General features: G+C 38.4%; 1 protein-coding gene across 5 annotated transcripts in view; it reads right to left on the bottom strand.

Moving 5' to 3' along the window:
* The window catches only part of LOC122809611 (solute carrier family 66 member 2-like), a 1,674,862-nt gene that overhangs the window by 1,350,407 nt on the left and 310,499 nt on the right, over positions 1-13,956 (bottom strand). For all 5 annotated transcript variants that reach the window (XM_044081238.1, XM_044081237.1, XM_044081240.1 and 2 more), the window contains exon 3: positions 140-273. In XM_044081238.1, coding sequence (XP_043937173.1) covers positions 140-273 — 134 coding nt within the window. The remainder of the gene's footprint in view (positions 1-139; positions 274-13,956) is intronic.

The following is a 13,956-nucleotide window of genomic DNA, read 5'->3' on the forward strand; positions in this document are numbered from 1 at the left end:
TAGTCTTAGTTCTTCCAGTCTCCTAAAAAGCACATTAACTGCAATTTCACAGTAAAGCTTACTACACAGCAAAGAAACATAATGTGCATAGTTAAAATATTGACTTCTTTAATGACATTTTATTGCAGAGATCTCTTACCTGTTAAGAAGTGCCTCTTTGTAGAGACTTTATTTGCTGCCTGTGTTGTACAGCATAAGTGTAACAGAGCCAGCATTGCTGTTATCATCACAAAACTCTGCATAAGAAGAGTCAGTTCAAAGAATTTCCCAAACCTATTTAAAAAAGACAAATATTTATTGGTAACAAAATAATGTATTATTAATATTATTACTATTGTTATTATTACAATAAAAAGCAGAAAACACACATTAATTATAAAAGTAAAAAAAGAAAATTAGGCTGCATTAAAATGTGAGGCTGGCTGTGGTGGTGCAGTGGTTAGCATTGCCCCCTCACAGCAAGAGGTTCTCCGGTTTGATCCTCGGCTGGGGTGCCTTCTGTGCAGAGTCTGCATGTCCTCCCTGTGGTCGCGTGGGTTTCCTCCGAGTGCTCCAGTTTTCTCCCATATCCCAAAGACATGCTGTAGGTGGATTGGATACTATAAATTGGCGCTGGTCATAAGTGCATGCATGTGTGTGCCTTCACTGAAAGGTTGGGCGCCGGGCTGGAAACTTGACACTGTAAAACTCCACTGCCGGTCATGAGCAGACAGGTGATCCACTGTGGTGACCCCTAACTGGGAAAAAGCCGAAAGAAAAAGAAGGCTGTATTAAATTTGAGTGACTGTTTTTAGACAGCTGTTGTATATAGTTTTGAGTGGGAAACCTGAAGATATCCACATGGCAGTTAGCAGTACATCATTTCAATCCCCTGAAAACAAACAAACAAATTAATGAATAAATAAAAAAAATAAATAAATATTACATCCTTAAATATGCTGTTCCGCATTAAGGTGTACTTAATGTCAGCTAAACCATCTCTTCCTGTGTTGTGTTTTAATGAAAGTACAGTTGTGTAAGCAGCACTTGTCCTAACAGTAGATGTCCGAATTCCTCATTGCTGCAGTAGGCTTTTGCATATATATGGGTTGTATCCTGCCTAGGATACAACAACTGGCCAGCTTCAAAAGGCTCTGGCTCTTTCCCACATCTTAATTCTGAGAGCCAGAGGAGGGAAATCAGTAGTCAGAGTTCAGAAATCTTTAGGACTTTCTGCCCATACAGAGGGAAGATATACTTTATATATCCCGACACAAACAATATTCAGAAGTAGGGGAATGGAGGGAGGCTGCATCTACTGAGGCAGCGAGGAATTCAAACATCTAGTGTTATGAGTAAGTGCAACTCACACAACAGTACCATGGTCATCATTCTCACTGCTGCAGCAGACTTTTGGGTTTAAAGCCTATCCAACCAGGGAGGAGGAAGAATAAGGGTCCAGAAGCCCCTAGAAAAAGGTCCTAGCAAAGCCAGAGCTGGACTTGGAAAAGGAATCCAGTTTGTAATGCTTTCTAAAAGTACATACAGAGGACCAAGTTACTGCCTATAGAATGCTTCTAGAGTCATCCTTTCTAATATGCCATTGTAGATGCCAATGTCCTAGTAGAATGTGCCTTGATACTGCCTGGAACTGATTTTCCATAGCGGGCATAACAAGAGGCAATAGTCATGGACAACTAGACACTAGAGCAAGCGACTTAAACCTTAGCACGGATATAAATAGGATGTGCTGGAGGGATAGATTTATCACTCAGAGACTCCCTATGCTGTGGAATAAAATCCCGGTCCATGTGAGGCAGAGCACCTCGCTGGCTCTGTTCAAGAGAAATCTTGACCTGTGGATGGGAGATCGTAGGTTTACCCCGGGAATCATCTCTGTGTCACTGCTGGACAGAGGCACAACAAACTAATGGGCACAGTATTTTTTCATATAAGGGGTGGCGTAAGCCACAAAACTTTGGGCTAGGCTTATAAATGCCTTAGGGCAGATAGCCTAGTATAAACCTATGAACCTATGAACCACATAGAAATAGTCTTCTTAAACATGTTTTTTTTGTCCCATCATAAGAAATAAACAGTTAATTAGCTTTTCTAAATGACTTAGTTCTGCCATGATAGCACCTGAGCTGCCTATGCATGTCCAGAGAATGTAGAATCCCTTCTCAATGATTCTAAAGATTTGGGTAAAACACAGGGAGACCAGTTATTTAATTCAAAGAAAACTCTAAAACAACCTTAGGCATAAATGAGGGATTTGTTCTTAATGAGACCCTATCTGTATGGAAACCAGATAGGATTCAACCACTGTGAGAGTTTGCAACTAAGATACTCTTCTTGCAGATACAAAAACAGAACCAAAAGGCAAAAAGCAGCGTAACAATACAACTTAATAACAAATGCTGCTCAAAGATGCCAGAGATGCTGATAAACAGTAAAACTATGATTTATTGTAACCACAGTGCAAGATAATACCACAGTTTCTTATAAACAGCATCCAAGGTTAAGAACATTCGTCTACTTCCTTTTAAACGTAGACTTCATCAGAACCAACAGAGATCAAATCAGTAAAATACCCTATATATAAGATCTCAGCTTAATTAATCTAATTACATGATCAGATTAATTTATCAATTAATTTACTACTATCTTAAAGATATTAATTCCCTAAAAAACAACTATACATCTTTATAAGTACTAGTTATTCCTTTTTTAAGTATTATCAAAAATGAAAACTCCAGCAAAGCTAGAACTTCCACTGAGTGACCTCCCAAGCCTCTTGTATCAGAGGCACATGGGATATATGCAAATGAACCTTATGAACATCAGGTGTTTCAGCTCAATGGCAATTCTGAATGCCCATAACTTGTTTTGTCATTTTAATGGACAATTTCAGGCCAATAAAGCCAAACCCCACTAGCTGTGGATCTGCATATTTCGGCCTTGTTATGACCTTGTCAGCACAGTACAAGCAGAGTGTTTGACTAAGCATTAGAAACACAGGGCTGCTATACCCAGCTGATGTCCACAATCATTAGAGTCACTGCAAAAAAATCTCAAACAACAAACTAAAACAATGAGTGAGAAGGTCACTTAAAAACCAATCAATAAAAACAAAAATGAAAACTCCAGCAAAGCTAGAACTTCCACTGAGTGACCTCCCAAACCTCTTGTAAGAGAGGCACATGGAATATATGCAAGTGAACCTTATGAACATCAGGTGTTTTAGCTCAATGGCAATTCTGAATGCCCATGACTTGTTTCATCGTTTTAATGGACAATGTCAGGCCAATAAAGCCAAACCCCACTAGCTGTGGATATGCATATTTCAGTCTTGTTATGACCTCGTCAGCACAGCACAAGCAGAGTGTTTGACTAAGCATTAGAAACACAGGGCTGTTATACCTAGCTGATGTCCACAATCATTAGAGTCACTGCAAAAAAATCTCAAACAACAAACTAAAACAATGAGTGAGAAGGTCACTTAAAAACCAATCAGTAAAAACAAAAATGAAAACTCCAGCAAAGCTAGAATTTCCACTGAGTGACCGCCCAAACCTCTTGTATCAGAGGCACATGGGATATATGCAAATGAACCTTATGAACATCAGGTGTTTCAGCTCTGGTTCCTATTTGATTGTCGAAACTCCATTTCATAAACATGCTCAATAAATTCTTTTACTTAATGCCGTTTGGTCTTACCTATATAATATGCACCACAGGGGTCACAGCAGGCAATATATATTACACCCTTTGATACACAGTTACATCCACTAGCTAATCTAACTTTTAAATGCGGTGGTCCCAAAAATAATTCATCTGCTTCTAACATAAATGGGCATTGGTTACAATGCCCACGTTTTCTTATACTTTTCACTGGCCAGGAACAAGCAGGATGCTGTTTCTCACAGATATTTTTTAAATCCATGCCTTTTTTGTAAATTATTCTTGGCTCATCACCCAAAAGTTGTGGCAGAGCCTTATATGACTTAAAAACTGCCCAATATTTCAAAAATAATCTTCCTAACCTCATTACACAGATGGCGATAGCTAACAACAAAACTTTTTCTAAAATCAGAACTAAGTGGTGAATCACTCAGTGATTCTGGTTGCCCTAGAATAGATCTAAACCTAGAGGGTCTTAAGGATAGAATTTTGTCCTTAATTTTTTCCACAAAGCTCCTTGGATACCCTCTGTCTATAAACATATTAACTAAATGCCCACATTCCGTATTTAGTACTGAATCATCAGTAAACATCCTACTGATTCTTACAAATTGCCCTTTGACCAAGGACTTTTTTTGAAACATCAGATGAGAACTGAAAAAGTACAAATATGAATTTGAGAATGTGGGCTTCCTGTATACGTTGGACTTAAATTTGCCTCCATCTTTGTATACAGTTACACCTAAGTAGTTAGCAGAAGTTTCAAAAATAGTGTGAGTAAACCTTAAATAAGAGGTAATTAAATGAATCCCTTATTGTTGTCCACACTAGCCAAATCCTCATTTCTAATAAGCTAACTGTTATTGCAAACTTGTTCTTGAGGAACATCCAATTTCTCATGTCTCAAATCAACCACCATTAAATCTGTTTTGAAAAGAGTTAGTAGATAAAAGCATGTGGTCACCTGATAAACTAGTTTTACAGTTCTCAGCTTCCAGGGCTAAATTCACATTACCATCCTGAGATGCTCCACCTGTATCATTGTATTGAATTAAAGGGAGTTCTCCACCATTGATAAAAGTAGAAAGTGAAGATCACTGTGAATAATCCAGCTTTTGTGAAAGTAACTGTACTAGGGCTGTAAGGTCTCCAATGGACTGAGAAAGCTGCTCCAGTTTCCTGGTATTGGCAACTGGAGAGCCTTCCCCTACATTACTTGCCATAGATGCACAAATTAGCTCCTGAGAATGGGAGAGTGACCTCACCTTCAAGATGTCAGAGTGATAAAGAGTACAGTCTTCCATGTGGTGAACCTTAAATCTGCCTGGTGAGATGGTTGGCATGTAGTCATAGTTAATTTTTCCAACACAAAGCTAAGATCCCAGGAAGAAGCCACCTGGTTCCTAGGAGGCCTAAGATATGAAACCCCCTTAAGAAACTGTTTTACCAAACAGAAAGAAGACATGCCAGAATGGCCACCATATGTACCCTGGTAGAGGAGTAAGACAGGCCAGAGGGAGGTAACTCACACAATGACTTCAGAATGAGTGGTACATACTCCATGATGGCACTCTGGCTATTGGCCAAGCACCAACTAGAAAATAATTTCCAATTGCCAGCATAAGAATTCCTATTAGCAGGTTTTCTTGTCTCCTTTAAAATCTGCTAGATGTCCGCATGACACAGGTGCATAAAAGGAATCAATATCGAATCATCCAGGCATTTAATTGAAGTTGTTTAAGATTAAGGTGAATCAAACCCCCTGTGTTCTACAGTTAGTCCAGTCTGTGAGGAAGTTTGTGGTAATTGCCCTTTACCAATTCCACATGAAGGTTCATAGGTTCATAGGTAGGTACTAGTTTATCGGCCCTGGGGCCTATACAAGCCCAGCCAAAAAGGTACTCTGGCTTTTGCCACCCAAGAAAATTATTTTCCTGTGCAACTGTCGAGCAGAGCCACAGAGGTGATCCCTGGGGTGAATTTCCTATTTCCCATCCAATCATCAAAATTTTTCTTGATGAGTGCTAATGAGGAGCTTTGTTTGATATAGTTAGGTAGTTTATTCCAGAGTATGGAAAGTCTCTGGGACAGGAATCTATCCCTCTGGCATGTTATGTTTATTGTGGTGACAAGGTTTAGGTCCCTAGAGCGTGTAGCTCGGAGGGATTGGGATTTCTTTAAGTGGAGCATGTCCAACAGCTCTGGGTTTGACATAGCTTTTTATGTTAGGCAGAGACCACCTCTGAGTAGGCGATATGCGATGGAGTAAAGCTGGAGTTTTTTGAGACGGTCTGCGTAGGGCATCTGTTTGAGCCCGGTAATCCTCTTTGTGAGGTATTTCTGTGGCCTTTCCAGTTGTTGTAGATGTCTTCTGAGGTACATACCAAAAGGGATGTTGTACTCTATAATGGGTCTAATGAGTGATGAGTAGAGGGGAACAATGACCTCTTTTTTTCTGGATGAGAAACCTTTTTTTGATGAGGAGTGCCACGTAGAAGGATTTCCTGACTACTGTGGCGATGTGATTATCAAAGGAGAGACTACTGTCCACCTGTGTCCCAAGGTCTCTTATCACACTTTCGATGTTAAGTATGCTACCACCTATGTTGTAGTTCATGGGTACAGAGTTTTTACCAAAGGGGAAGACAGTGCACTTTTTGGCATTGAGCTTGAGGCCATGGCTTTGACACCAGGCATCTGTCTCAGTGAGGCCCTTTTGTAGGATTTCCACATTGTTAGGAGTTTCGATTATGGCTCCTAGTTTGCAGTCATCTGTGAACTTTGTTAGCCAAAGACCTTCTGTGTTAGCCTGTACTTCAGAGAAGTAGATACCAAACAGGAGAGGACCCAGGACTGAACCCTGTGGTACTCCACTTGTCACTGGTCTGAAGTCGGATTTGGAGTCTGCTACTTTCACAGTGTGGGTTCTGTCAGTGAGCCATTTGGCAACCCATCTTGTGACATACGGATTTATACCTAGTTTAGTGACTTTATCTATAATTCCAGAGTAGGGGGGGGGGTCGAAAGCCTTGGCAAGATCTAGATAGGCTGTGTGAACAACCTTACCCTTGTAAACGGATTTGGTGACCGCTTCAAAGAAGTCTATCAGGTTTAGTCTATAAGGTAGTACCAGTGTTGCCCTAGGTGAAAGGGAAGTCACCAGAATGGTTTTCACAGCCCTTGAGAATCTTCAGAATTACCCTGGGTATTAGTGTAAAGGGTGGACATGCATAAAGAAGTATTCCCATCCAAGGAAATTAAAATAGATCTGTTTTAAAGGTTTCCTTGCAAGGACCCCTAAAGCAGAATTTATTTAGTTGTCTGTTTTGACAGGAAACAAACAGATCTATCTGAGGTATTCCCCACAAGTCGAGCAACTCCTAGCAGACCCCCTTTTTCTTTGTGAAAGTCTGTCCATGTCCTGCTCAGATTGTTAGTCACTATATTTTACTCTGACAGCATGCAATATCCTTTTGGGGTTAAGGAATTCTGTAGAGCTACCTTTCAAGCCATCATGCCAGCCTACACAGAGAGTACAACCTGGTGCCCCCACAACTTATTTATACATCACATCACTGTATTGTTTTCTGTAATCTCCTTAAGAGTTCCTTAGGATCATCTGTGATGAAAAGACTTTAAGGCATGCATCACAGCCAACATCTATTTGACATTTATGTGTTTTGGCATGTCATATGAGTCCCTCAGATTTTGCACCTTTGCCATCATAGGAATTGCTTTCCAGGCAAATCTGAGGTATCTGTGATTACAGATTAAGCTGGTATCTGGGGAGAAAAGTGGAGACCTGAATATATTTGTTGTCTCCTCCAGTGCAGTTCCTTTTTTTATAAAGCCCAGTAATGAAATCTGAAATTCCAGAGGATGAAGATGTTGGATCCATGTGTTTTTTACAAAAAATTGAATTTTTCTAATATGTAACCTGTTGAGAGGAATCATGAGAATCACAGAGACCATGAACTTTAGAATCCACAGCTATTGTCTTGCAGAAGTCTGAGTCTGACTGGAGAGTCCCAGGAAAGTTTATAGATAAACATCCACCTTTTCCTGCTGACAAATATCTATAAGACAGCTCAAAAACACAATTCTGTGTGACGAGTCAAGGTTGATTTTCTGAACATTTATCTGGAATCCCAGACTGGCAAGAAGAGATGAAACCAGTGTTAATGATTTAGACTCGACATCTGGGGAAAAAAACTCTGCAAAGATGAGTAAGTGATCTAAATAAGGAAATATATTTAAGACATTCAGTCTGCAATGAGCTATCACATGAGCTAGACACTTTGTAAATATCCTTGTAGATAACCCAAAGGATGATGCAGAGAACTGATAATGCCACCCATACACAGAAAACCTAGGAAATTTCTTGAAAGCTGTGGCTATGAGAATGTGATGATAAGCATCTTTTAAATCAAAGCATGTACAAGTGGTAACAGTATTTGAAGGGTAAGGAATTTGAACTTTGGTACTTTTGCATACAGATTGAGAAAGGAAAGATCTAGAGCTGGTATCCAAGAAAGGTCTTTCTCAGGTACCAGAAACATTCTAGAATAGAAGAGTTTACTCCTTTGATCTAAATGCACTGGCTCTATAGCTCCAAGGTTGACTAAGTGATGAAGAAGCTGCAAAAAAAAAAAAAAAAATAGGTGGGAATTCCCCTGAAATGAGGTATATGTATCCAGTGCCAATTATAACCCTTCTTTTAGCATCTAAGCATCTGAAACAATTTTCATTCTGCCATCTCTATTTTTTTTTTGCTCCATTTTCATTGAGTTGGCAAAGATTTCTTATTTTGTTTTTCTGCTTTTTTCTGATGCAGAATTAAAAATTTCAGCCTTTACTTCATCAGCAAACCTCCAGTTACATACTCAGACATATTTCCTCAAAGCTGTAGCAGTAACAATGGCCCTAGGCACAGTATGTGCAAAATTATACGCACTCTTCAAAGCATGTTTAGGTGCTTGAAAAAGATTAGAAGCAGTATGACTCTGAAAAGAGCTATCCTCTAAAGAAAGTAAGGCAGAGTATTCCCTCAAACAGTCAGCGCAGAAGACAATAAACTTCCACATATCTTCCTAGTAGTTGAGTTCTATCAGCTAAAATGGAAGAAGAGAAAATTATCTTACCATATCTGTCCAACACCTTGCTTCTTTGCCTGCTGGGAAAGTGTTGTTATTGACTAATAGTCTGTTACCAGCTAGCAAAGAAGTATATAGCAGGTTGACTTGTTCTAAGATGAAAAACAAAAATTTATTTTTTGGTACTTTATAGAGTTGAGTCACCTTTTTTGGGACTGAGGTTTGAGAGTTGGGTTACTAAAGGCAGAATTAAACACATTCTCCAAGGCTGGCAATATAAGAGGGATGAGTGTAGAATGAGGTATATCCATTTGTATCATAACATAACATATATCTCCTAATTTCACAGAGAACCTCAACATGCTCCCATAAAATACTTAATTTATCTTGGAAATAGTGTGAAAGAAGAAAGTTCCTCCAAAAGAAGTGGAGAGGAGCACATTTCCCCAGAATCAGTTATAGGCTTGAGAATCTGCAGAAGAATAGCCCTGTCTCTGTCTATGCCAGAATTTTCTCTGAAAAATTTTCTTCAGGAATTTCTTTAGAGATATGTCCGTTAGGAAAGAATGTAAGAGTCCCAGGATTAACAGCCTACAATAATTGCCTGACTAAGGTAAGAAAATCATCTTTTATAGCAGACATCATGTCTTCAGAAGATCAATGTCTAACCTTCTATTTTTTTCTTTGCAGGAAACAGTCTGACAAAAGACAGACTCTGAGATAGCAGTTCAGTTCTATCATTAGGTCTCTATCCCTGTTTAACCCAAGAAGCCTTCTCGAGATTGTCTCCTAATACAATGAAGATGGTTCTCCTGTGCCTGCAATGAACACTGGAACAGCTGAAGAGGACATAGCTGACCCCCTGTCCTCAGTGTCTCAATGGACTACACCAGATGAACCTAGAGAAAAAAGTGAGTGGCATGAGGGAGAACAACTGACCACTGCAAGTTCACTCACTGCCACTTCACTCACCAATGTCAGAAGCACTATCTGAGCTCATGGTAGCAGCAAGGGCTCCTTATTTAGTTTTTTCTGCAATTTAGTTACAGCAAGAGAAAAGCCAACAGGATAGGAGTAAGAAACCATGCTGCAGTCAAGGAAAAGATCTGAAAGCCATTAGATATGGTGGAATGAGTTGGTTGAAAGATAAGATGTTAAGTAAGTGTTCACATGCCCAAACACACACTCACACACACACACACACACACACACACACACACACACACACACACACACACACGCTTGCACTGCCCCATACAGTTACCTTTTCTGTAAAAGCATTAGCACAGCACAAAAAAATACTGTCAGAAGAAAAGCAGCACCACAAAATGTACTCTGAATGAAAAATATCAGGTAAGTTGTCACAATGTGTATGCAAGTATTACAAATATTAAAACTATTTTCTTAAAAGAGCAACAATTTATGTGTGGAAGTGTTCGCTGAGGGGACCTGTCTGGCAGAAATAAAGCTTCAAGGCTAATTGCTGCTCCTTTGGAGCCTGAGAACTGCTTCCTGTCAAAGTGACAAGAAAATACTAGAGATTTCTTCACTCTGATTGCTGATTTCCCTCCTCTGGGCTGTCCAGTCAGCAGTTTGAGTGAAGGTGTGGGAGAGAAGCAGAGCTTTCTGATGCTTGCCAGTTGTTGTATCCTAGGCAGGATACAACCCATATAGCTAAAAGGTTACTATATGTAGTGGTAACGCTGGATATCTTGCTGTTGCTGTTTTGTATATATATATATATATATATATATATATATATATATTAGTTTACCAAACAAATACATTTTAGCTGTACTCAGCTCATTCCCTCTAGCTGAGCTCTTTTTAGTTTATACTCAAACTCCCAAATGAGTGTGGCCTAAGCCTTAAAATAAAGGAAGGTACCAACTCACAGTTCAAAAATGTTCATATCTCTGGAACCATAAATGTTATTAGAAAATTGCAAATGTCAAGATGATTCAGCACAAATGCATTGTGGCTCATGTTTCCAAAGCTTCTCAATTACTTCAATATTATAATGTTTGCACAACCTCCAATGCATGTCTTGCCACATTATTAAGATTTTCCATATGAAGATCCTCTGCCATATGAGTGTGTGCCACCCAGCAAAAAGACATGTGACTGTTTCCAGTTTTGTATTATAAAATCTGCATTTATCTGTTTCTCCCACATGTTCAATGGACTTTGTAAACCTATATGTTTTAATTCTCCTCCCCTTAACCATTCTGCATCAAATCCTGATCAACATGAGGCTGTTCCAGGAGTTTTCTATACTTGCCACAATATTTTTGCCTTTTTCACATTTCTTGTCATCTCATCTGATCCTTCACCTTATATGCTTTCTTTTGTTTTTTGGCACATTCAATTGTTATCTGATTTTTGTCTACTGCTGTTTAATTTCCATCCCGGCTTGACAATTATATGCTTCTGCTAAGCTAAGCAGGAAAAACATCTTGCACTCTTTTCTTCATGTTTCAAAAATGTTACTATGTTTGGATCTGGTGAGGTCAGCAGGTATGTATGCAGTCCTACGACTGCAGATCTATACATGTAATCAGTTTTGAGGCCTATACCTCCTTCAGAGCATGGAATACATAATCTTGGCGTACACTGATTTTTATATATATCATTCGATAAGTGTGAAACATTTTTCTTGTTTTCCTGTCCAACTGACGTAACACATTTTGGGTCCAATCAATCACCCAAAACTGTAAGTTAGAACACTAAGAACAAATAGCTTGGACATTGTTCCTATATGTCAGGGCTGTTTTCTTTATTAGTTTTAGTCTTCTAAAATATTCCTCACTGAGTTTTGTTCACGTTTGTGCATGTTTTATTGTTGATACTTCATCAATTCCCAAATATTTATACACTTCTAACTGCTCAAGTTTATTTATATCACATTCTTGTCCCAGACTAATATTTTGTTGGTGTTGCAGCTTTCCTGGTTTAAATGCTGCTTTTACACCTTTATCAAAACCAAATTACTTTCTTATATCATGTGAGAAAGTTTTAACCACTTGCTTTCAACTTCTGACCTGATGAAGTATGCAGTTTTAAGTAATTCCCAAAAAGATGATGATAAGTCTTTATACTTGGTTGTTTTCTGGGAGCCAAAAGGTAACCACGACCTAATCTGTTAAGTAGACAGCTTAATGGGTTAAGGGCAAGACAAAAGAGCAGTGGTGAGAAAGTCACCCTGGACTATCTCCCTTTGAATTTATATCCCTGGGATAATAATTTGTCTATTATCATGGCTTAGCTGCAAACTAGCTTTCTTCTGTTTCATGGCCACTGTAATGTAATTAATCAACAATGGATATCTCTTATACATCTGTAAGCACCCCTTTATCCAAGAATGTGAGATGCTGTCATATGCTTTTTTGTAATCTATCTATGCCATACTTAGATTCTTTCCCTTTTTACATTTCTCCATTAAGACTTTATTTAGCAACAAATGATCCTTTGTTAAATATGAATTTCTTTTCTACCCTTTTGTTCTATTGTCATATATGTGTTTTGTCCTAAATGACTATAAACTCTGCCAGCATCAATTCCAGTATATAGTTTGCACATTGTTGGAAGGCAGGTTATTGGTCTATAGTTTTTAGGATAGCTTGCAGGTTCACTGTTAAGGAAGAGAACCATCCTTCCTGTTGTTAACAGTACAGTGTCTGTTCAGGATGTGCATATAATTAGTTTTTATTCATGGCTAAAACTTTGTGTAAAGATGATAATACTTTTAGAAAAAGTTAGGTACTGTCTCTGGGTGCGAGGTTTTCCAATTAGGAACTTTCCTTAATTTTATTTCAGTTTCTCTAGCCATTACTTCATCCCATTTCATATCCTGCACATCTGAAATTCTTACTGCTTCTTTTACTTCTTCTAACAATTCAGCATTTTTGTTATGTTCCAAAAGGTCTTCATAGATATTTCTACAAAATGTGCATATTTCTTCTTTTTTGTTGGTGTTTCATTCCTTTTGCTTTGTTTCCCAATTCTCTATAAAACATTTTTGGGTCATCAATTAATTGCTTATTTTACACTTTTCATTTTTAATTATCTGCATATCTTCTACATTTTTCTTTCTGTGCTGATATCTTTCATTTATTGTTTGCAATAGTGTGTGATAGATCCTGGTCTGCATTGCTTTTATCACATCCATCTTTCTAAGTATTTTTGTTGATCTGCTCTACCTTCTGCACTCTTCTAACAGTGTCACTTTTTGTCTTAATTGCTTTACAGTTTTCTCTAGTCAATGCTCCCTTGATGGTATTTGATTTCTTCACGTTCTTTTCGTTATTGCTCTGTGTGTTTGTGGTAACACCTTATCTACTATTAATTTAGCTGCACAGGAAATATATCCTACTTACTTCTGTTATATCACATAAATTTCTGTTAACAGTCTTGATTACTGTGTTCATCTGTTATATCAGACTTTTTGGATCTTATTTACTTTCTGTAATCTATTTCCTTCATTGATCTTAATATGTCTATCCATCTCTATTACATCAAGCAACTCTTCCGTTAGATCATTTTCTTTTAAACTAAGGGCACATTTGTTGCTCTCTTTTTCCTGCGGGCATGCTACAGAAAGTTCCAGAACATCTTCTTTTGACATATTCTCTACAGCTGCATCCTGTGTCATCAGTTGCCCTTTCACATGTGAGCTTATTGGTGCATCACTCCACAACATTGACTATGTCACATTTGCCACTGTTTCCTTCTCCTTCCCTTGCTGGGCAACTCTAACTGAACTTTTGTACTGGTTTCCTTCTGAAACCGCCAATGTATCTTTATGTGGCAAGTGATCATATGCTTCCTGTTCCACCTGTTTCTCCCTAATTTGGGGACTCATTGTTGCATCATGCTGTGTCATTACCTAGGCTGGATTTTTTACAATAAATCCTTCACTTCACAGGAAATCAATAACTTCAATTTCTATTTCTTTAATGCCTTCATTACCAGTCCTCTTTTCTACTTTTTTTGTACTGGGATATTTTATGCCTTTACCTACATTTCTGTTCAGATATCTTTTGTGCTGCTTTTTGTATTGATTAGTTTTGCTTTCTACATTGCACAAATATTGCACCATATTGAATCTCTTTTTCTTTCCTGTGTCAATACTCATCTTCACATGTTTCCCACTCCATCTGTTTCTCCCTAATTTTATCACTCTTTGTTCCGTCATGTTGTG

This window comes from Protopterus annectens, chromosome 8.part0 (assembly GCF_019279795.1).
Source record: "Protopterus annectens isolate FY-2018-M chromosome 8.part0, PAN1.0, whole genome shotgun sequence".
NCBI classification, from domain to species: Eukaryota; Metazoa; Chordata; order Ceratodontiformes; family Protopteridae; genus Protopterus; species Protopterus annectens.